The sequence below is a fragment of the Eurypyga helias genome, unplaced genomic scaffold (assembly GCF_000690775.1).
Source record: "Eurypyga helias isolate BGI_N326 unplaced genomic scaffold, ASM69077v1 scaffold9899, whole genome shotgun sequence".
Lineage (NCBI taxonomy): Eukaryota > Metazoa > Chordata > Aves > Eurypygiformes > Eurypygidae > Eurypyga > Eurypyga helias.
In genome coordinates this window covers 1-25,254 of record NW_010272702.1, presented here as the reverse complement: position 1 = coordinate 25,254, position 25,254 = coordinate 1, and the positions used below count along the sequence as shown (strand labels likewise).

The 25,254-nt window shown below is 44.0% G+C and overlaps 1 protein-coding gene across 1 annotated transcript; it reads left to right on the top strand.

Annotated features, from left to right (window-relative positions):
* Nucleotides 1-22,096: 22,096 nt before the first annotated feature.
* On the top strand, nt 22,097-24,462 carry SYPL1 (synaptophysin-like 1; the record flags this gene model as incomplete). The annotated part of the gene is made up of 3 exons (XM_010159213.1): nt 22,097-22,165; nt 22,942-23,060; nt 24,258-24,462. Coding segments are annotated over exons 1-3 (393 nt in total), but the record flags the coding sequence as incomplete, so codon positions are not given.
* Nucleotides 24,463-25,254: the final 792 nt, after the last annotated feature.

Genomic DNA, 25,254 nt, shown 5'->3' with positions numbered 1-25,254 from the left:
AAACAATTCTATGATTCTATGACTATTCTCTCCCAGCAGCGTGGAGGTGGGATGCAGGTTCTACATGGTTTGTCTGAGCCTGCATGTGGTGTGGGGAGGGCTGGGGCAATGTCGATTTAGAACACAGGTTGATAGAATCATTTCATTTGGAAAAGAACTTTAAGATCACCAAGTCCAACCATTCACCCAGCACTGCCAAGCCCACCACTAAACCATGTCTCTAAGCACCACATCTACATGTCTTTTAAATGCCTCCAGGGATGGTGACTCAACCACCTCCCTGGGCATTCCCTTCCAATGCCTGACAACCCCTTTCAGTAAAAAAATTTTTCTTAATATCCAATCTAAACCTTCCCTGGCACAACTTGAGCCCTTATCTGTACTTGTTCTACTGATCTGCCTCTACTTGGTGGGTTTGTTTCCAGTTTTCAGAATAGCACAGGTTCAAAACCACAGGTGAAGCATTTCTGGCTCTCTCCCTCTTCACCAAAGGCAGCACAAGACATCTAATGGAAAAAAGAACAAACATTAAGCTAAAGGCACATGTTGGTCTTGCTAACCTACGCTAACTAACCTTAAAAGGCTTATTACAGTTTTGCTGCTGCTTTTTATGCCCAAAAGGAAATATTCCGGGGTGGAACTACTGTGAGGCATGTTTAGAGCAAGAGAAAGGTTCAGTCATGCTCCCACCCTCTTTTAAAAGTATTTTTGTCCAGAGATATGTTGGGAATAATTGGTGGGTGGGGGAAACCAAAGGAAATAATTAAAAATAAGTAAGTAAACTTACTTTTTCCCTTTTTTTGCCCCCTGCTTTCTGCACCAGAGAAAGCACACAAAACCAATTATATTCATTCTAATTTTAGAAAAAAAAAAGGGGGGGGGATTTTTAAGGCCAAAACAAAAAAGGAAGACTTCCTCCTGGAATAACACTCTCCAGAGCCTGCACTGGCAAGGTACTAATGCACTTCCCGGCTGGGTGAAATGGTGCTGCCTTTGGCCTCATGGCACATTAAAGGCATGAAACCATGGCTCATCTCAGGTATCTTTTGTCATGGCTTAGGGCCAAAAAGGCAGCAATAATAACTTCCATTTGCACAGTACATTTCATAATCCACTGGGGTTGCAACCAAGCAGGTTGTGTGCAGCTGTGCCCTTCTCATTCAAAATCCTAAGTACCAAATTAATGTGCTGGTTTGTGGTTGTTTAAAGACAACACTAAGTGGCCCGTTGTTCCTTCTTATTGTTTGATAAAGCATCCTGCAAGTCTTCCTGAGAGATGCTGCTGTTGATTTTTATCCTCCCAGGGCTAAAACGACCAGTCAGTGTACAGTCAGTGCAAACCTGCCCCTGCTCAGGTCCTCAGCTGGAGCAAGAGATGTCTCTGTTTGAAACCCAGAAAGACAAAACCATTCCCTCTCTTGGCTGATTGTCTCCGATCTGCTTTCCCTGGCAGCTGTGCATGAGGCATCTTCATTTGTAATTAATGTCTGCTTTTCAAAAAATCACTCACCACTTATTTTATTGCTTCCTTGCAGATTAGCTTAACATTTTCCTGAATAGCCAGGAATAGAGTAGTATTGTGGGGTTTTTTAAGTTCACAAAGCTGTACTTGATTAACAGTAGGCAAGAATCAAGTGTATTATGCTTAAACACGTCTAATAAATACAGTGAAGATTGAGAGGGAGAGATCTGAAGGCTGTTCTACATCTGAATCAGGTAATTCAAGGGTCATAAAAAATTCACTGCCATAAAAATTTAAGTCAGCTGTAGCCTTGTGGCACAGGCACAATGCATCACACCCAGCTTTGCCTCTTGACCGTAACGCCACCTCAACAGGGGCTGTGCCGCTTCCCTGCCTGCTTGCTTTTTTGGGGGCATTTTCTCTTGGTAGGTCTATGAGGCCTTCAGTGAGGAAATACTTTGTAATGTCCACTAATCATAACAGAAATTAGGTAGAAACCCACATAGGAACACTCTAGTTAGGATCTAGAAATGCATGTGGCCAAGAGCCAGAGTCGACATCACCTGGAGCAAAAGGCTGAATTTGTCCTCCCCAAAGGACAACAAAATCTGAGGATGTCCCCACCAGCACAGTCCTGAGTCAGTGCTGCATCTCTGCAGTGAAGCCTTCAGGGTGTACTCTCAGGCTGGAATTGGTTCCTGGAGGTGGGGACTACTGGAATAATCCCATGCACACAGGAGCACATCCATGTCTTTTTGACACTCAGGTGACAACCGAATGCCTGCACGGCTGGCTTGAGCAGTATGATGGAGCTAGGTTGCTTGTCTGACTTGGCACTATGGGATGGGATTGTGCATTGTGGGAGAAGCCGGTATCAATTGATCTCCATGTTTTTAGCTCCAGCTTTGGTTACGTGAAGGGCCACCCCATTCTGTAAGGACTTGCCTCACATTGCATCATGGTCCTTGCCTGCCTCCTCATTCCTGTGCTGGGGCACTGGTGGGCAGGAGGGTAGGGGGAGGGACCTCCCTCCCTTTGTGTTCCCAGGCTGGGTATCCAGTCCCCAGCCAACAGCCAGCTGGTGGGGACATTGCCATCTCCGTCCTCACCGTGGGGTTACCCTGGAGAGCGTGTGGCAGCACGAATGACAGCACAGCAAGTGCACGAAAAAGTCCCTGCATCATGCATGTTACTGTGTCAGTTGTCACCACTGCTGCAGTGCAACCGCTGGTCTCTCACTGATGGTATTTCTTTTTAATGGCAGTAGATGGACTTCCCTCTGGAGTGATTTCAGGCAGGGAAAGGTTGATGTGGGTCTCAGTCTTGCTGGGCAACTTCATACTGCTGAGGCTAAGCTGAATTTGACAGTGGTTAGTGAGGAATATGTGGATGTGCCTCTGCTCCAGGAGACACGTGTCCACCAACCCAGGTAGTGGCTGGGTATGACCTACCTTGTCTGCAAGGGGATGCAAGCAAATTTTCCATGTCTGGACTGAGCGGCGGGATGCACGCTTGTGGTAGGCACAGTCACAGGGAGGGATTTCATGAAGCTCCCAGTGCTGGCCTGGAAGCACCAGGACAGGTCCAGGAGTTGTGGCAGCCTCCTGGAAAATGGGCCAGCATGGGCTGGCCCCTGTCCATAAATCCATCGAGACCGTCGTGGCACGTATGGGTTTAATGTGGGAGCACAGGGATGGCTGGGAGGAATATAAGGAATGGAGAAGGAGATACCATGTAGATGAACAGAAACAAATGTAATATTTTTCATGGAAAGACCTACTTTTTAAACAAGAACAGGAAACTCTGGAGGAGGTGGGGATGCTGCTGCTGCTGCTGGTTCATCCTTTGCTGCCAGGAGCAAGGCAGGGAACTGCAAAGCAGTTGCCGAACATGCCCCAGGGAGTGTGAGTCCAAGGCACGTAGCAGCTACAGGGGCAGCATCCTGGACCCTGGGGCATGAGGCAGGTGAGTCTGATTTTGGGTCCCAGCCTTGATTAATGCACTTCCTGGAGTCCTGGGATTATGTGAGAATCTCAGCCTTCACTTTCAAAAAATTCCTATCCCTTGGAGTTAAAAGCAAATGTTAAAAATGTGGTTCTGGATGTTCAAGAAACTACAAAAAAACCCCACAAACAAACAAACAAAAATAACAGAAGATAAAACTATTTTTCTTGAGTCACGTTGTTTTCTAAATCACCCTCATGATCTTGAGTTTGTGCCGCTTCTTTTTGGACAACCCAGTGAAAGAGACCACACAATCAGCATATCAGGCTGGAAGGGTAAAGCTGAGCTCCTGCTCCGAGCGAGGTCACGTGGGATATCAGACCAGGCATTCTCCTGGGCCTGAAAACCCCCAGGGTGGCTGTGCCTGACTCTGGTCTCATATAGATCACTATAAATCAGACACAGGTCCTTTCGAGTCAGTAGATGCACATTGCTGCTGTCCGTACCTCATCGCTCAGTCTCGTACACCATTTCACAAGGAATCGCCAACTCTTTGGCACGGGTCTCCTTTTCCGCACATTTTAAAGAAGGTGAATTAACCTGAGCCTGTTACATACACCAACCAAATTGAACTGATTGCAGGCAGAACATAATGTTCATGTCAATAATGGCAACTGGAAATGTTACGAGGGCAAAACATAGCATCTGGAAATGAAACCGCCGGGGTTGCACACGAGGCTATTGAGCTGGTTTGATGGGGAGTATTGATTTTCCGCTACAGTCAATTGCTGCCACACAACTTCACAAATACTCCCTGCTCCCACTTTGTTGGAAAGCTAAAAATGGCCTGCGGTGCTGGAGAAAGCGTTGATGAAATGACAGCTCTTTTTGTCTTTTCTTTTCTTGGTAACACATGGAAAGCAAATTATGAGGAAAAAGAGAAACAAACAAACATGTATCTGCCAGGATGAGGTTCATCTTTTTTGCCAGTGGGTTGAGCAGAGAGTGTACCATCTTTCTTAGAAGCATGCCTATTTCAGTGAAGACTTTAACCAAGCCAGCTCTCATGCCAGAAAATCCTAAATTTTCCCACAGGAAATGACCAGAGATTTTTTTGTCAATGAAGACTATTACTCTCTTCCCCAAAAGCAGCACAGGAGTTAAGAGTGCAAGCAGCTGCCGTCAAGTGACAGGACTATAAATCTCTATCTCAAGAGCAATGGAAATGAAACTGCCTCAAGTGCTATTGGAGAATCCCTCCTCGTCTCTTACTGTGTTCAAGCAAACAGAATTAAATCACTATTTTTTCCTCACTCAGAGCTGTGCATCTTGTAGATAAAGAAGATAAATGTACAGCTGTCCACCTCCATCAGCTTGCATGGTCGATGCTTTGTTTATAGATGCTGCAGAAAACCACCTTCCAGAGTGAAGTGACGACTCATCTGTACAGAAATCAGGCCCTGTTTTCACTGAACTAACTTACTTTATTTCTTTCTGCTACAGATGATCCAACATCAACATTGCTGTCATAGCAGCTGCACCAGGAAATAAGTGATTTCCTGTCTGAGCATGTTCCATCACTCTTTGTTTTATTTTTGTGCTAAACCACAACCAGGCATGTCACCTCACCCTGTGCTGGGGCACTCTGCCCCATCCCCTGCCACAGGAAAGGTACTGGGAATACATCAAGGCAGCAAAATGTACATATAATCTGCCACTCAGTACTTGTGCCCAGAAACATGCTGCTGAGGCAGAGTTTTCTGGGCTCTTGGGGTAACCAAGGGCTCTTCTTGCAGTATATGCCCCTTCCTCCCAGACCTGAGAACCTAAATGGGGACAAGAAATCCAATCATTCGTACAATCTTCAGCCCAAACTTGCTCCAGAACCCAGAAGATCACAGAATGGTTTGGGTTGGAAAAGACCTTAAAGACCATCCAGTTCCAACCCCCCTGCCATGGGCAGGGACACCTTCCACTAGACCAGGTTGCTCAAAGCCTCATCCAGCCTGGCCTTGAACACTTCCAGGGATGGGGCATCCACAGCTTCTCTGGGAAACCTGTTCCAGTGCCTCACCACCCTCTCCATGAAGAATTTCTTCCTGATGAAGATTTCAAGATAATGAAACCCTCTGCCTAGCTGTGCAAATAATAGTGAAAAGCCCTAGATGTTGACAGCTTCTTATTGCTTTTCCTTTCCTTAATAATAATTCTCATAATATGACAGAAGAGCTAACACACACTCCAAGAGAAGTAGGTTCTGCTTGGCTGTGGTGCTGGTGATGCCCATAAGAGGGCTATTGGCAATGGTGCTTGAGTGTTTACCCTAAGAAATACAGAAAATGCACTGCCAGCTGATTCCAAAATTCATAAGCACCCCGGCTGCCCCACAGGCTTTTGCACAAGCTCTGGCTCAAATCAACGTGCCCTTGCACTGGCTGGAGCAGGAGGCAGCAGCCAGGTGCAATGTGACCTCCTCTGCCCAAGGCAGCTCTTGCAGCAGCAATCATTAATGACTTGGCAACAGCGTGGGCAGTTGTGAGGGCTCTGCATCCCTCCAGCAGGCTCCTGGAAAACCTTCTGCATTGTCAGGGTGTCTGAGATGATTCCCATGCTGAGGACTGATTTCCTTAATATGGCAGTTGAAATAAAACACGTTTCATTCATACACAGACAAAAGATTTTTTTGTATTCAATATGACATGTTCTGTGTCTGATCAGGTTTTAATCTAGCTTTGTTATTAAATAAGGCAGATTTCAGAATAAACTGTGCTTTCAAAATTAAAAACTACAGCATTTTGATTGAAAACATGCAAATGAAATCTTTGTTTCTATACATGTATATTTTGTACATGTAACATACATCAACCAAAACATTTCACGTCTTTTTCTTCTCTGTACATATTGTATCATTACCTTCACCCAAAAGATACTTTCTGAAGTAGATACAATTTATGGTCGACACAAGAGAGATTTGGGGAAAATAAACCATCTATCAGAATGATTAAAAAAACCTCAAACACCCAAACCTTTTTCTCATTCTGAGATTTTGCTTCCAGTCACTTTTGCAGTCATGAATAGAGCTGTTGGCTCTTCTGAAGGCACCTTGAGTGAAATTCAATCCAGCCTTGAGGTCAACATGAATGTCAGCATTGCCTAGACGTAGAGGTCCTACTTGAGAGATACGTGATCTATAGACTTGTGCTGGTTCACCGCACGGGGCCGAATGTGACCTTTAGATTGCTCCTTCAGCTCATCTGAGACTTTGTACATTATCTTTGGGACATTAAGCACGGCAGGATGAGTTCTCCAGGGAAATTTTGCAGCATTGCCAGCACTCTGATGGCTGATGCCATGGGACGCAATGTACTTCTCCTATCCCCAGCTCCTGGAGTCATATGATTACGTGAGGGTCTCAGCTTTCATGACAGTTAAAAGTAGGTTTCTAGCCAGTGAGCCTGAAGAGAAAAGCTGGCAAATGTCACCTCCTAAAGGTAAAGGATCAGAAGACAAATGAAAAGAAATCTCAGCTGTATCAAGAACCTGATTTCTAAGCAAACTGTATGGCTTATAAACGTCATGGTTTTGAGGACCAACTATTAACTTTTAAATACTTGGAATAAGAAATAATATCCTGAAATTCTTTAAGAGAGAAACAATTGCTCCTTGCTCTTTCCTTCTTCTCTCCCTGACCTTCTTCCTCCTTTTCTAGGGCTCTAGCCTATTGCTTATGCTCCTTGATGCTTCCCAGTCCAGAGATGCCATTGGAGGAGGATGTTGTTATCCAGTCAGATGGAGTGTAGGTACTGGGAATTTTCCAGGGTTACAAAATGTTTTCCTTGCATCTGCCAAAGCTAACGGCAGCAGTCGCTGAACAGTGCCGCTGGAAAATCACAAGCAGGCCTGCTGCCAAGTATGCAGAGCTCTTTGGACAGAAGCATGTCAGGGTCTTGTGAGTGTGAAAGGATATTGCCGTGTCTTAACTGGCAAGGCAGCGCTCCAGGCTGGCCTCGGCACGTGACGGCTGCTGTGGTTTAACCTCAGCCAGCAATGAAGCACCACGCAGCTGCACACTCACTCCCCCACAGTGGGCTGGGGGAGAATCACAAGTGTAAAAGTGAGAAAACGCGTGGGTTGAGATAAAGACAGTTTAATAGGTAAAGTGAAAGCCATGCACATAAGCAAAGCAAAACAAGGAATTCATTCACCACTTCCCATCAGCATGCAGGTGTTCAGCCATCTCTAGGAAAGCGGGGCTCCATCACGCGTAATGGTCACTTGGGAAGAAAAGGTCCATCATGCAGAATATTCCTCCCCTTCCCTCTCCTTCCCCAGCTTTATATGCTGAGCATGACTCCATATGGTATGGAATATCCCTTTGGTCAGTTGGGGTCAGCTGTCCTGGCTGTGTCCCTTCCCAACTTCTTGTGCACCCCCAGCTCCCTCACTGGTGTTGAGAGGCAGAAAAGGCCTTGACTCTGTGTAAGAACTGCTCAGCAGTAACGAAACATCTCCATATTATCAACACTGTTTTAAGCACAAATCCAAAACACAGCCCCATACTAGCTACTGTGAATAAAATTAACTCTATCCCAGCCAATTCAACACACATCCCATGACTACGTTCCCATCCAGGCAGGCTGGGGCTGAGCCAGGCAGATCTGTACTGCAAGCTGCTGGGCTTCACAGTGAACTGAGCCTTGTGCAAGGTCTGTCCGCTTGCTCTCTGAAGAGCACATTTATTTTAATGGAACAGTTTAAGTGGAAGTAAAGCAGTCAGCATGGAATAAACAATCTCAGCTAATGGCTTGCTGACATTCAATCACAGTTCAGCTGGGACCCCTCCAGCACCCCTTGAATCTTGTGCCAAGCCATTAAACCCCTCTGACTTGGCAACGGACATTTGCCAAAAAGAGGCTAAAACAAAAGCTACTTAGGAATTAGTCTACTGTGAGCATGTGAAGAGGAGTGTCACCAGTGTGAGATGGGGAATTTTACATTTAAAGTGATATACATTTATGTATAAGGCCTGGGCAAAAATCCATCAGAGCGATGTCCGTACTAGATCAGATCTGAGGCCTGTTTTACTCCATAGTCTGTTCTCTGACAGTACCCAAATCCAGGGGAAAGACACTTAAAACTATGAAGCTGTTTCTTCCAGCCTCAAATGGGTTGTGACACATGGGCTTTGGTGAGGGACTCCATCCACCAGTGGAACTGTAGCAAAAAAGATGGAGATCTGTTGTGCAACTCAATGAATCCCATGGCTGTTATAATGTCTCATGCAGAGAAAAGCTGGTGGGAAAGGCTGAATCCATGTATCTGGGAGAAATAATGACTTTTCATAGAATGATGGAATAGTTTGGGCTGGAAGGGACCTTTAAAGATCATCTAGTCCAATCCCCCTCCCATGGGCAGGGACACCTTCCGCTAGACCAGGTTGCTCAAAGCCTCATCCAACCTGGCCTCAAATATTTCCAATTATGGGGCATCCACAAGTTCTCTGGGAAACCTGTTTCAGTGCTTCACCACCATCATTATAAAAAATTTCTTCCTTATATCCAATTTTGTTAGTATCGGTCCAGACGAGAACCTCATCTGATGTATACAGAGAATCATGGAATCATAGAATCACAGAATGGTTTGGATTGGAAGGGACCTTCAAGATCATTTAGTTCCAACCCCCCTGCCCTGGGCAGGGACACCTTCCACTAGATCAGAAGAGCAGAGTATTCCCTCAAGAACTCATGCCTCTGTATATGACTGCTCCCATTTGCGTTGATTTTTACATTCACGTTTTTGCACTGAAGCCAAATTCTTTAATTAAAGCTACCTATTTCCACAAGACATGCTCAATGGCATCCATTTTTTAGGATATGAATTCCAAGGAGTTATTATGGATTTATATCAACTTAATGAAAAACATCGAAGCTTCATCTTACAGAAGGTTTTGTCAAAACACTTAGGTCCTAAATTCTGCCTTCCGTTAACAATATGCATTTTAATCAGGCGCTTGAAATTTATAGCTAGATGTAAATTATGTGCACATATGTTATGTGCCAAGCCTATATATACCTGTCTGAGGGAGCTTCAAAAAATCCCACTCTTGGATGTTAACAGGAAAACATGGAGAAGGTAGAGTTTTTAGGCACTATGTATAGCCCAGAATTTGGTGCATGTTCAGTGCAGAAGGGATGAAGGGAGGAAATAACAGTGGATTTATGCCTTTGCAGAACCAGCCAAGCTGTTTGCTGCCCATGGCCCTCAGAGGTTGTTCCAGCTTTATGTTTCACTAATACGCACTACCGAAATACTGCCTGGGGCTGACACTACCAGCAAGACTGATTAAACCGACTACTGGAAAAATCCCCAGGAAGCTAGTCAAAACACAGCCTTTCCAGCGCTGAAACACGAGCTGTATTAGTTCCTAGAACCGACTCCCGGGTTTGGTTGTTTTAAATGATGTGTTCAGAAGCACAGGCAGAGCAGCCCATGGCCGTGGGGTGACAGCACGGCGGGCATCTCTTCCAGCACGGCAGAGCAGGAGGCTTTACAGCGCTGTGCCCACGTAAGGCACGTGTTACTGGCTGTGCCCTACTGACATGCAGAGATTTGCTGAAGGACAAAAATGACAGCGGCACCAGTATGCATAAACGACCCCAGAGTGACCACATAATTAGGCAACCTAGACTTGCCATCTAAGCTTTCTGTTCTTCAAAATTTTCTCAGAGTAAAGGGCTCATTTGTGAATATGATGAATAGCTCATAAAATGGCTTGTACAGCAGGATGCTTACAATAAAACGGGTTTGGAGCAGACAAGGCAGCATTATTATTCCTCTGACTGCCTGGCTTCTTGCCAGCCTCCTGCTGCCTTCTATCTCCCATCACAGGAGGCTGGAAAAATTCCCCTGGGATTGATTAACATGAGATCCTGTGAAAAACGGAGGCGGTATGAAGGAGGGAGGTGATGGCTGAAGGGAGAAATCAGGCTTGCAAGGACTGACACAAGCAGTTAGGCGCCTGGAGAGGTGGGAGAGCAATGAGAATTGCTGCAACAGGGAACTAGAAGGAAATCCCAGGAAACTCCTTCTCTCTCTATGGGTGCTCCAACCCTCCCACCAAAATGCTAAGAAAGCTCAAGAATAGCAAGGAGAGCTACCTGCCCTAGGGCACGGTCGGTCAGCAAACAGGTCAGGTACACTGGGGCAGGAATTGGACACATGGACATGCTCCCAGATAATTCCAGACTCCCAGTTTAGGAACAAAGATGGTCCAGAGATGGTTCCCACCAGGTCATACAGCCACCATGGTTTGGAGGCTGATGTTTTATGAGCGGAGAGTCAGATAACACCATGTCAGCTGGGCTCCAGCTCCAGGAAGGTCCCTGGCCACATTTAATTTACTGCAGGAGAAGGATCTTGGGAAACCCTTTTCTTCTGCATTTTACTTTACACTGCATTTATACAAGTGTACTCACCACATTGTTAAGGCCCTGGAAAGGTAAGGAGACTTTTAAAAAGTAAGCTGGAAAGATTCTTTAAGCAAATATTAAACCTGATTTTAAAAAATATTTCTGTGAGGAACAGGGTTTTTTTATTTTTTAAAAGTATCTGAAGGTCTGGACTTGTTAGGTAGCCTATAGGAGGTCCTTTTCTTCTGGTTTCTCTGCAGTATTGTTTTTCTAGGATAATTTGGCAGTATCTTCTTTCTCAACTGTTATCCTCATTTGCTCCATATTCTGCCAAAAGCAAACTCCTGTTGAAGTCTGCAGTGTGACAGGCAGGCATGGGCAGTGGCCGAATTCATTCCCTGACTCTGGATGCAGCAAGAAAAGGACAGGGGTCACCATGCACCTACTCTGTTCATTTTAAATGTCAAGTGCTGAAGCAGTTTTGGAGGAAGGATATTAAACGTGGTTACCAATTTACAGTGCCAAGAATACCATTTGCTTTTTTAATGTGAAGCTGGACTTGGCCAAACTCTTGGCTTGAATCAGGAAGAGAGCTCAGCCTTGCATTTGGAATGCTACAAAGTTTTGAACTATTTTCTTTCACTGAGTAGAATTTCCATTTAATGACAATAAGAAAGGCTTTTTTATTTACAAAGGGTGCTTGAGACTTGTTTGCTTTTGGATTTGTTTTCCAGAAAATTTAATCCAGTCAGATGATAACTGAATTAACTACATAGCAAGACTTTAATTTTATTATGCTCTCTATTTCAGTTTTCATTTCTCATTGCTGTTTGCATTTTATTTAATCCATATGTATTTTTGCAATTTGTGATCTAAAAGATACAATCTACCCAGTGCATTTCATTGCTTCCAAGTTCTTAACAGATTCTTTAAGAATATCTATTGTGTCTCATTTGGCAGGCAAATAATACCTGCTTGACCATCTGTATTTGTGTACAGTTATTCTACCCAAGTACACAAGACTTCCTTTCTCACCATTTAGAATGAGAAATATTTGTACTGTTGAATAGATTAATTTTTATTTTGTGGCCTGATGTCCATGACCCGGATTTGAGTTATAAACCTGTCATGTGTCAGGGCTCATTATCCACTGATTGCATAAGCTATTGTCAGCAGGATAAATTTAGAATTCATCTGAAAATCACAACTAATCATTTGACCAGCTCTACAGATAAGGTCAGCCAACATCTACTGTCTCTAAATTCATGTATATTTAAGTTTGCTGCCAGAATACTCTTCTGAGTTTTAGTTTCCTTGATTTGGTTTAGAATCAGAAATATTGCATTTCAGATTCAAATTATTTTGAATAGTTAGCTCACTAACTCAAGTCTGTTGGCAAGTCTTTTAAAGACTAGCATATTCTAAATATGTTCATAGACAATAAAGTAGCAAGATCTGAAATAATTACTATTTATATCCTTCCATTGTTTTCTCAGAAAACAGTGTTTTATACTTAGATATTGTTTTCAAGATGATTAAGCTGAGTCCTAAAATGTTTTTGTTTTTTCAAGTCCAATAACGCTTCAGGACTATTTCCATCTGGTAGTAATAGTTCTGTATATTCTGGAACATCTTGGTTTATATTATGCCTCTGTGTCACAAAATCTATTGAAATCATGCAAAACACCGGTCTCTCTGCCAAAGTCAATAAAATTACTACTTGTTGAAGAAAACAGTAAACAACAGAACTTCATAATGATGTCATTAACACATCCTTTGTCAACAGTTGGGAAATCAGGAACCTTCAAGAAAATAAAGAAGAAAAAAAAGTAATGCAGTCAGCTTAGTTGTATAATTAATTATACATAAAATTCTAATAAGTTCTGGTTAGAAATGCAAACAATGTTTATAGCAGCATGAGCTGCACAGCAGCACAGCAGCAGTAGTTCAGATGTAGAGTGGGTGCTGCATTTTGTCTGTCCATTCATCCATCCATCCATCCGATAAATGGGCACATTTTAAAGCTTCTTTGATTCTCACACTCAGTTCACTCCCACAAGCCCTTTGCAACTGGTATGTAGATCTGAGCTGATCCCGAGTCCAGTTCAGTACTTTTCAGAGCTCCCAATGGATTTTGTCCCACCCTGAATTTTCTGCTGGCAGCCAAATTCTCCTGCTCTTTCAGTTCTGAACACTCATGGGATCTTGCTCCAAACTACCTCTTGCTTTGTGCCAGCACAAGCTTTTGCACATCTATTCGGTAGCAAAAACAGAACCTAGTCCTGGGTTTATTTTTCATCCTGATCAATTCAAATGTGTGACAGTATAAACGTCTGCAGAGATCAGTGCAGCCATGGAGGGAGTATGTTTATTTAACTGTCAGTACCAACCGAGCAGCACATAAAGCACTGGAAAACACAGCAGTAAGCTGAAGTGTGAAGGAAGGATAGTCCCCGAAAGTGGAATGACACATGATAACTGAGTTTACTACATTAGTTCTCAGAGGCTGCTGGCAGAAAATGAAGGGAGGAGAAAGGGAAGGGGTTTTCTGATTTCTAGACTCATCAGTAAGTAAATTAATAGCACTATGGAAGTGTGCTTTGCCGTAAGATACAGGTCACACATAGTAGTAAACGCTAGGCTTCAGTGAGCCTAGCGCTATGTAGGGAGTACGTCATACCAGCTTTTCTCCATGCTCTCCACTTTAAATCAGAATCTATGGCATTCTTAATGTCTTCCCTTCATCCAAGAAATTCAGTTGGGTTTCACAAGTGACAAATATAAATTAATAGTAATTTATTGAATTAATAATAACCTCCTTACCCTGAAAATGGGTTAATTTCCACGGTGCGCACTATCACAGCAGGCCACTAGATGGTACAAGAGGACTCTGTGTGCACAGCTCTGCAGCCACTCAGCACTGCCAGCTAAAATCCTTCCAGTAAGCAGCTAAATTAATTCTGGCTGAAGATTCATAAATCCACAGTGTAAATTAGAATTTTTATTCCAAGTGCATACATCATATCCTTTGTCTTTTACAGTTAATTGTTACACTCCAGACCTCTGTCTTCAGCAACGACATTCCAAGGTGTATTGACAGAGCAAGGCACGGATCGGCATACTGTACAGGGCAGATCCCACAGCTACCTAGCTAACACCTACAAAGTGATGAGCTATGAAAATTAAGCCGCAGGATTCCTTTGTAGATTGTGATCCCACGTGGAAATCACACTACCTGGGAGGCAAGTGCTGCTGCTCTGCAGCATTCTCCAGAGGCCGTACTGTCTCCCTGGGAAGGTCTGCCTTCCCTCTTGCCCTTTGGAAATGTGCACAGAAATGAGGAGTTAGGGGACGTGACTACCTGCCCTTCAGTGGCTTCCACAGGGATCAAGGAGAATAATAAGAATTTTTACACGTGCAGCAGTAGAAAACTAAGATTCAAGGCAGCAAGGGTACTAATAAGCAACATAATAGTTCAGAAGTAATTAAGCTACTATATGTAAATGAAGTAAAGGCAGTGTCAAATACCTAAAATTTATTTTAAATAATTTGATATGGTATTTCAGCAAACCTAACTTGTATTAACCACAGAACTTAAAAATGCTTGGCTATGATAGATGAATGGCACATGCAGTGAAAAATATCTCAAGGACTTTTAGCAAAAGGCAACGTTAAACAATGATGTAAAAAGTCTTGGAGAAAAGGCAGTGGGGTGCCACAGAAATCAGGGAAAACGAGCAATATAACTTAGTGTTGTTATTAGAGCCAAAAGACAAACAAATGGAATAATAAGTATACTAACTGGTCTAAAGAGGAAATATTTAAAACATCAGAGTGCGTGAGCAAATAAAATGACGCAATGGTACTAGAAAAGAGACATACAGCTAACAAAATGGATAGAAAAATGCGGCCTGTTACATCACAAGAAACTACCTGTAGACAGCTATTTGACGGGTGAGGTTCGGTTAATTTTGGAGGAAGGAAAGCGCTTTCCCCACCTGGAGTTCCCAAACTGACGGCAGAGCTGCTGAATAGACGGTACTGTGGGCAGAGCGGTCCCGTGCAGTGGTGTCTCCCCTGCCGGATAAGTATTAACTTAATCATGCACACTTGCTTTATCTATAAACACAGGGCTCAGGACTTCCCTGAATTAATCCTTGCTTGGACTGCGTAGGGGATTAGGATGGGAAAAGAGCATCATGAATAATTAAGTCTTTTTCTAACGCTATCACAAGCAGCAATACTGTAAATATTCTGAACTCTTTCTTCAAACAACTTCCAGTGTTTTCCTTTTGCTGGAAGACATTTCCAGAATCACATACTTAGACTTTATATCCAGCATAAGTTATATTCTTTGATTATATGCAGTGATTCCTGTGGTAAAATGGTCTTTTAGTATAATTCTCTGCCTTCCCTGGGTCTACTCCCTCATGTACTTCAAGCCAGCAGTAATACCTTCAGTTACCCTTTCTTTTGCTACACTAAACCACCCAAGATCTTTCAGTCTAAGAAAATGAGCTCCCTGTGACCCTTAATCATCAGGTAGTTTGAATTAGTCTACTGTGAGCATGAGCAAATGAGACTGCTTCACAATGCTCCCAAGGAAGCCCAACTCACTCCTTGCACAGGGCCTCTAGCACTTTGCCGTCTCCCTTAGAGATGTGTGTCCCCAGGGCAGCTGCAATTCCCACTGGCTTCCCCCATGGAATCATCTGACACCATGAGTCCAGCTGCAGAAACCTCACAGTCGTGTCCTCCTTTTTATTTTCCAGAGAATGGAACACAGTGTACTGAGAAATTATTTTTATTTTTTCACTAGTAATATTGATTTCCAGTTTAAGGGCTATCAGTTACCTGGTTTCTAATCAAATCTGTGGTTCACATCGGTTTTATATCCATCTAGAGCCACCAAGTACCAGGTCAAATATCTTGCAGAACTTTAAAGTATGTTACACTGACAACTATTATCAGCCCTGCCTTTTGATCATCTCTGCTTAAGCATTCTTTAATCAGCAAAAACTGACTCCCAGATGGCCATGTAGCTTGACATTAACTATATCGTTCTAATTAAATTCTCTATCAAGAGGGGCCTGCATCAGTCACCCCATTTTTTTTTCCTAGGAGTAGTGATCAATGGATAGGTCTATATTGCCATAACATCAGACATCTGGATCTTGACCAGTGTTTCAAAGATGACCGGCAATCGCTCTTCACACTAAGAGAGCCCCTTTATCAGCCCCGTCCAAACCGAGGTTGCTGGGTATTGACAACTAAAAGCTTTAGCAGATGTGACTCAACACCCCCTGAGCCCTGCTGGAGTGGAAAGGATTTATTACACGATTAGCATATTAATACTGCCCTGCTTTTCCCAAATACAGAATATAATACTGGTCATTCCTGCCTTTTATTCTTTTATTTGCCTCTTTTTTTTTTTTTAGCTGATTTCCATCACTGCTATTTATTCACTTTTGTATAATCTGTTTTCTTCCTCCCATGTTTGAAAAAAAATGCATTGCTGTTGTTTGCAAGGCTGTAAACCATATACCGGTACCTTGGTCCATCTGCTTTCTTATCACTTCTCTGCAATAGGCTGCCTTCTAATTTATATTCATTATTACCAACTTCTCCTTTCTCCGATTTTTAATGTAATTTTTATACTTCTGTCACTTTCTCTCTAAGCCAAACTGGTTTGCCAAGCAAAATTTTCCCTATAGTGGGCTTTTTCAGAGCTCTTAAACAGTATACAGCCTACCTGCTTAAATTCTTCCTCGTGGAGATTTGATTCAGAATTGGTTTCAGTTTAGGAAATTAGCCCTGTGGAATTACTATTTATATTTAAAGTGTTTGATATCATTTTGGAATGCAATCCACCAGCAAAAAAGTTCCAAAATACTTTTAACCCCTGCAGAGAGATAAGTTATACAGAGTGAAAAATTAAGAGCCTTTTCCAGTTTTGAATTAATGGCCCCACAGCTACAACACTGTTCAGAGTACATCCATACCAGACTTCTGACACTGAAAAATATTTGGGTGGGGTGAGGGAATGGAATATCAATCAGGGCTGAGAGTATTTTTGAAGAATGTTTCATATAATGAAATGTTTTTAACTGACAAGTGGAAAAGTAAAGGAATCAAACAAGTGCCTATATGTATTTATTCAAGGTTTAAGTGGAAGATTCTGCTCCTCCACTGGAGGAGAGGGGGAGGTGAGCGAGCGGCTGTGTGGTACTTAATTGCCAGCTGAGGTTAAACCATGACAGGGGACAGGGAGTTGCTTGGTTCATTGAGACTGAACTAAGACTTTTTATGCCACATATATGGAACAGTTTTTCTTGGGCAGGAAGGATATGGAGATGGTGAGTAAATAGATTTTCCATCTTTTACCTTGGTCTGTCCCTCTTTTATATTTCTATTTTACTCCTTAAAGGCACTGGCTATTCAGGCAGCTAAGCTAATCAAAGTGGCTTGAACCCTCATCACTGCTCTTCTGGATCATGGAGGGGTTTTTGTGAGATTCATGTACTACATGGAGAGTAGGGAGCATAGATAGTCTCCCATAGGGTATGTTTTCCTGAACAATGCTCATGTAATTCTATGACAGCCCCTCACAAGATGAGAGAGCATTTCACCAGCTGCTTTAGAAACACCACCATGAAATACAGGAAAACCACTGTCAGTTCCACAGACTCTCCCACTGCACTTTGATCCTTTAAGACCTGCACAGCCCAGACTAATGCAAGTTTTAGTTGGACCATGGCAATATCCCCATAAGAGACCCTAGAAGACTTGCATAGCTCTGCTGTGGTCTTCTTCCCTAATTTGCATCCACTGTTCCACTCCATTGCATTTAAGAGGGATTAATTTCAGCACCAAAATCACAGCTTACTATTCTCCTGTTGCAACATCAACCAATGATGTATCTTATGAAGTCAAATTATAAATTCATTGTAACTAATGAGGTAACTAATTTTTCTGTCTTAAACCTTATCTTGGAGGTACTCAGGCAGTACCACCCCCAAAGCCATAGGATGAAGGCTCATGCGCTGTCTCTGCCATACAAAAGGGCTGGTGGCACCACAGAGCAATGCATTTGCAGGAGACACAGCTTTCCCAAGGCTGTGTTCCGGACCACACCAGAGCACAGGCAGGACCTCCAGACCCCCCCAGACCTTGTCACCTTCATTTGGAAATGCAAGGTGCTTTCTGCAGGCTGGTGGTTTAGGTCCCTCTTACCACCTTGGGGGTTCCCATTCCTGTGACACCCTGCTATGATTCCTAACAGTACTACGAGTGTTTTAGTAGCCTGCTCCAAGGAGTGGCTGATTGTTTCTGTTATTCAAAAGCCTGCAGACATCCGGGAATACTCTACTCCCATGACAGAATTAAGGCAACGCAACGTTTTAAAAATTAAATTTAGCATATGCTTGATGATATCTGTGTGCTCTGTAGAGTCCTGGGAGAATTGGCACCCTGTTCCCATCTCTCTGAGCACTTGCAGGATGGCCTCACTTTGCCAAGGAAAGCTCCACAGGTAGCCATGCAGGTTTTCTCACCCTTCAGTGGACTCTGCCTGAGGTGTGCTTTGTACCATCAATGCATGTTTTTGGAGATTTCCAATAGACAGACCAACCAGTAATCATTCCTAATTAATTAGTTACTAATCCATAAGTTGATCTTAACAGCAGCAAGCTTATACATTAATAACTATCTTAGTAGTGAAGCTAGCAAGCTCACATCTATATCAGATTTAAAAGCCGTTTACAGATACTGGAATTAATAGAATCAGTAATAATAATTAATTGTATTTTGAAGTATCAATTATGTCATTTTCATGTAATAAGGAAGCCTATTCTATTAATTTTAAGAGTTTATATAAGCCTCAAGGACAGGCATATCAACATCTGACAGCTGGGGATTGACCATATTATGTGTGCACAGTTCATGTTGTGCTCACAAACACGAGTGAGAACAAAGCAGGAGATACCAGCCAGGGAGGAGGCTGCCAGGCCAGGCACCAGCTGCTTTTGTAACGTAGCAGTGAAAGAAAGGAAAGCATCATTGTTTCCATAGCTTTAAACTTGGACTACCTCCAGGAGCCCATAGCAGCAGGCATATCTCAGCACCCCTCTTGCTCGGTGTACAGAAAGCCAGGGTTGAAAATCCTCCTTGAACAGCGAAGCAAACTGTGCAAGAATGTCAGACCCTGCTGCCAATGTTTTGCAGCACTTCAGCCCCAGGCCAGATGAAAGACTGATGCTTTACTACTGTTCTCACGTGTATTCCCCAACCTCGTGGCTTCCTCATGTATTCCCGCCCTTGGCTGGCCTCTCACGGCTTATTCACAGTAATAACACCTGTCACAGAGCAAACCCAGCCAAGGTTGTCCCCATCCTCCATAGCCCTGTCCAGTCCTTCCTTACCTGTCAGTATCGACTCCATAGAACAGCTCACCTTGTCAGCCCTTCCATCACCTGCATGAGTGAGCTTTCATCACTGCACTCCAGAAACCTCCTGGATTGTCTGTGCCCTGCTGCACTGCCCATCCAACAGATGCTTAAATTCCCTCTTAAGGAGCAGGGCTGCCTTCTGCTTATCTGAAGGCCTCCTCTACTTCTTCCTGATCAGGTAGCTTATAGCAGACAGCCACAGTTGCATCACTCACCTTGTTCTGCCCTCTAATCCTAACCCATAAACTCTCAGCTGGCTCATCATCCATCCTAAGGCAGAGCTCCATGTGTTTCTTTTACTCTGTCACATAAAGGGCACCTCACCATCCTGGTTTGTCCTTCTTAAGGAGCCTGTATCCATCCATGCCAGTATTCCAGTCAAATGAGCTATCCTTTCCACTCTGCCTCCATCACCCAAATGAAATCATTGTCCTGCAGCTACATAAAAACCTCCAATTCCTCCTGTTTGTTCCCATACTACATGTGTTACCGTACAGACACTTCAGACAGGCACACTCTCATATTGACTTACCAGAAAAGAGCTTCCTCATAATGCTGTTTTGTAGGCATTTCCTTATATGCATACATATGGTTGGGGGCAAGCTTCTGCCCTGTTTCTTTGTTCCCAGAATCTCTCCTTGAAATCTTGTCATTCGGTGCCCTTTGCTTACCAAACGAGCCCAACAGTTCCTCACTTAATGGGGGTCATCATCTCTTCCCCTGATGCCAAATCAATCACTCCTAGTTTAAAGCTCTCTTCAGCAGATTGACCAGCCTGCTGGAAAAGATGCTTTTGCCCTACTTGGTCAGGTGGATCCCATCTTTTCTTAATAGTCCTGAGTCCTCAGAGATGGTTCCATGGTTCCTTTTGTCAGCACCAGCTGTGCAAACAATTGTTGACCTGTGGGATCTTTTCACTCCTCCTCAAGCCTTTTCTCCTCCCTGGGAAAATTGAAGAGAAAACTACCTGGGCCCCCAAGATGTTCACCGCCACCCCAGAACAATGTTGTAGTCATGCTTGAAATGCTCCAGGTCTCCCCTGGCAGTATTGTAGGTGCCCATGTAGAAGAGCAGCACTGATTAATGGTTTGAAGCTTGTCTCCCTACAACATCCCCAATCCAAGTCCCTGGCAAGCAGCAAACCTCCTTAGACAGCAGATCAGGTCAGCAGGTTGGGGCCTCCATCCCATTCAGGGGCAAGCTTCCCCCTGCCGTCAGCCACCTTTTCCTCCCGGTGCTGCTATGTAGCTCAGGCCCAGGTGGCACAGAGGATTCATTGGAGAAAGGTCCCAACCCTTTGCTACCAGGGTACTGGCTTTGTTCTGTAGCTGCAGATCTGCAGCTGCAACCATCCTTCTGGTACCAGGAGTCACAAGTCTTCACCTTCATGGAAGTTTTCATTTCCTAACCCAATGAGCACAGACTCTGCCTGACCCTCCTATAGGAACGCAGTAGATTCACCGTCCTGAAGCTGCAGGGTCTCAGAGAAAGTCCAGTTGATCCCTTTCTCACCATCTCTGATGCTGTGTAGGCTGCTGACCTCCTCCCACCGCTCCCAGTAACACACAGTTTCCACCTGTACACACCTCCTGCAGGCAAGGAGCCTGTCTCTCCCGGCCCCAGGTCTGGAGAGCTGCACTATTCCTCAGGAGCCCAGTCTAAGCCAAGGCCTCTGATGCACGAGGGACAGCTGATCCAGAGAGTGCTGGGGGTCTGCCCACCACCACGGCTCAGCATACGCTGCTCTGCGAAGGCTGCTGGTCCCCTTCTGCACAAACTGCCGTACCCACTAACTGTACCCAGGAGCTGCACTCCAGGCCAGCTCTTCTGCTGGCTTCTCTTCAGCACCTGCTCCAAGGCTGCCTGGCTGCCATAACCAGACTCAGCCAGGACAAAACCTCCCAGCACCCTTTGGCCAGGAGCAGCTCGCAGAGATTGCTAGAAGCTGCTAGATCTTCCCAGCAGCCACAGCTTCACATCACTATCCCCTTCCAGGAGCAGCACCAGGCGTCCTGACGTTCCTCAGAGGGTTCCCAGGAGTCCCCCAGCAATCCCAAAAGAAGTTTCTAGAAGATCTTGAAGCAGAGCCAGGAAAGCACTACAGCAGGTGCCTTGGCGAGCCATACCTCCCAGTCAGGGAGCAGGGCAGACACCCTCACAGGCCTCAGCTCTTCTTCAGCACAGGTTGTAGCTCCTTGGATTTGCTGATGGGTAACATTATCAACAAGAGAGCACAATCACAAAAATTATTTAAAGCTTAAAAAGTCAAGTGTAGTTGATGACAAGCTTCCACCGCACAAGAATAGTCAAGAGCCCCTGCCTTGTTTGTTCATACGATGTGTAAGCCCAGAAACCAAGGTATGGCACAAGGATCCTCCAAAGCATGCTCTCCTCTGCCCACCGTCCCTCCCCGCTGGCCTTGCGTGAGGCTGACCCACAGCCCTCGTGGCCCCTTCCAGCACCTTCTAGCTTCAGCCGACCGTAGCCCTTCCAGCTTCCCGGGGAAGGAAGGACATCACTGCTGCCACCCTCCACAAAATGGCCAAAGCCATTCCTTCCTGCTCCTGCCCACACTGGACACAAGGTCCCTCATGGCAGCAGTGACCACCCCACACAGCTGGGCTCTCCTCTCCCACTGGGGTCTACTGTCCCCTGGCCTCTGCTTTGGGGCTGAAGAGCCCAGGTGTGAGGGAACGGGGTGGGGCCGTCCTCAGCATGGGGTAAATGTGGGTGTGGTGGGGCAGAGCGCAGGGCCTGGCTTTGTAAGGGGAGGGCTGGGGTGGTGGGTCAGTGGTGGTGTGGGTCTCTCTGGGCTGTTCCTGGTGGTCTGCAGGATGGCTGCTCTGAAGGTGGACTTTGGCTTGCTCCTGGAGCCTCTAGGCTTCATTAAGGTCCTTGAGTGGGTGAGTGGGGCTGCAGACTGCAGGGGGAAGTCTTGTTTGTCTTATGGGGATGAGCCTTCTCTTTGATAGGGCTGGTGCTGCTCCTGTGTCATAGCTGGGTAGGCCTGAAGAGGGGTGAGTGTTGGTGGGCTGCCTCATGATGCTGGTGGTGGATGTTCAATGCAAGGCTGCTCTTCAGCCAAGCCCAAGCCTCCCAAGGCTGGGAGGAAAGAAGACTCTTTTTTTGGATATTTAATGTATCCAGTTCTGTGGGTAGGTTAAATCTGTGTGTTAATCACAGGTTTGTCATAGTAACTTGTGCTGGTGTATGTTGTGTGTTTAGACTCTTGAGGTTTTAGGGGTTTGCTAGTGAACAAGGGGGAAGACAAGAGCTACATGGGAAGTCAAGCTGATGTGCAGTACTCTGAGCATGCAGCTCCTACCTATGCTGCTGTGCTGTTGTGGATGTCTGAGGCCCCTAAAAACACTTTCCTGATGATCTGCAAGAGGTACTGTGCTGGCTTTTAGCATTCAAAAAAACCCCACAACATTTAGTGTAGAGCTAAGAAAAATACAAACAAAATGAACTTTCAAATTAGCTTTTCTTAGTGGTGTTGCTCGTGTCTTTGGATTATAGAAATTCAACCTTTCCATTACCAATTAATATCACTTTGTGCTTTCCCATGGCTAACTTAGTCCCCACTTCCTGCTTTTATTAGCTATTTCAGCTAAAAGGTTGAGCTTGTTTCCTTTGAGCTTTAGTGGTGTGTACTAATATGTCTGTGTATCAATTCCAGATTTTTTCCATCTTTGCTTTTGCCACGTGTGGAGGCTTTCAAGGTGAAACTACCCTTCTAGTTTCCTGCAAAGGTCTCGTGAACAAAACAGTTACGGCTGCTTTTGCTTATCCATTCAGGTGAGTGCTAGCTCTTCAGTTGTCACTCATACACTAATTATTTCTTATTCACTTTTTTCCCATCTTTCTCCCTGTGAATACATACTTACTATATATGTCTGAATTAATATGTGAAACCTCTGACTCTCTCTGCAGCAGTAAAAAAAAATCAGTTTTGTTTATAATTGTTCAAAGTGTTGCGGTTGTCAGAGCCCTTTAGAAAGAAGTAGGTAGGGATGGCAATAAGCTGTGTTGCTGCTTTCTGTCACTCTACCTTAAGCTCTACTCTGGCAGTGCATGAATACTACAGAAGGTGATGAATAAGTAAAACAATACGGTTAATCTTAGCAGCCTATTTCTTCATCAGTTTGTAGTTGATTTGGAGGTGTAGATAATCTTATTTTAGATGTGTAATTATCATAATATTTTTGTTTAAAGACTGAATGGAAAATACTCACTTTTCATTTTCCACTATGATCTTGGTGAGTGTGTTGGGTACTTAAAAACTAAATACTGTCATTCTAGTGCTCTTATAGAAACAAGCTCCTTTCTGGCAGCACAGAGAGGAAGGCTTTCTCTTTGTTCTTACAGCAACACAGATACAAGAAGTGCAGAGCTGGTGTTCCATATGTGTTCAGTAAGCATAGGTGTAAGTATAGAAGTGGATTTGGAAGCCATCTAGTAAAAACCACTACAGAAGTATACAATTTGGTCACAAAACACAGCATTGTAACAGTGTTTGGAGGGGACAGTGGGAATCTGAAGTGATTCTGTGCTGGTTGCTGCTGGTCACAGGGTTTCTCAAACTTCCTATAGTTGAAGGTCCAGTGCTTGCGTTTTCTTGTAGCTGTAATGCAACCCATTGCCTTTTAATTCCTGATCCCCCTGTTTAACTGCCAGTTTCCAACCTAGTTAAGTCTCTAAAATTGTTTAGTGAAGTCTGCTTCCAAACTGGGGTTTTCTTCAGTTGCTCTAAACATAAGATTAAGATGCTTCTCCTGAAGCTGTTATTGCATATCTCAATGTAGAATGGGGAACGACCTTCAGATAATTTGACAAATCTTTGTGTTGTATAACCAATAAATTATACATATGTACATTTTCTTTTGGAGCGAACTTATATGGCCACAATGCTGAAGTACTGTTATTGTGAAGCATGGCTGCAGGGAGTTTCCACTGTAGCAAACTCTAACTACATGAAGGATACAATCTTTGCAGGTTGAACACTGTTGTGTTTAGTGTGCCAGACCCAAAACGCTGTGGTGGGACTTGGACTGATGTCAATCTCGAGGGCGACTTCTCCTCTCCTGCGCAGTTCTTTGTTACGCTTGCAGTGCTGGTGTTCCTCTACTGCATTGTTGCCCTTGTGGTATATATTGGATATAAGCATGTGTATCAGCAAAATAACAAGTTTCCACTAACTGTAAGTAATAATAAAATAACTTAATGTTTTGCCTTTGAAAATACAAAGAAACAAGAAGTACTGCTAACACAAGAATATCTGGGTAAATTGTGAATATCCAGTGGTTCCCAAAGCTAGTTGGAGTGTGAATCGGACTAATCGCTACGGCACCCTTGCAGAAAATGGAGCTTAAAGTCTTTGAACATCCATGACATGATACCTTTTGTAGTTACTGAAGCAGAGAGAGGAATGAAGTTCCATTCTTCTCAGGTGAACAGTGCTTCACCATGGCTTTTTGTTTGTATCACATATTTGAATATACAATTGTTCCGTAGGTGGAACCCCTTCCATTAGAGTCTGTGAATTTTCCCTGTGTAGAGCACCTGTTGTGCAGATGTACTTGGCAGAGGGAAATAGTTATCTTGTGACTTTTAGTCACCTAAAATACCAAAGTATTGATCCTCAGAATGAGACTTCTGTTTCCGGGCATCCTCTAAAAGACCTAATGACTTTTCAAGCCAAATTTTAGCATATCAGAGTTCTAGATGTAAATCCTCTGCCCTTTCTCCCCTGTCAACCCCACTTTACTAAACTTTGACCTAACTTTTTATAAGTTCTAGGCATCTGATTTTTTAGAAATTAGTTCCTTACAAAGGATAGGTTTTCTTATGCTTGATAGATGTGAAAGGCATACAGTTTTGTAGCTGATTATCAACAGAAATTATAACTTACATAGTTAATGGCTAAATTTGCTTGTGATCATTATCACTGATTGTGCTGGGTCCTGAACAGCCAGGAAAGGGTTAAATCTCT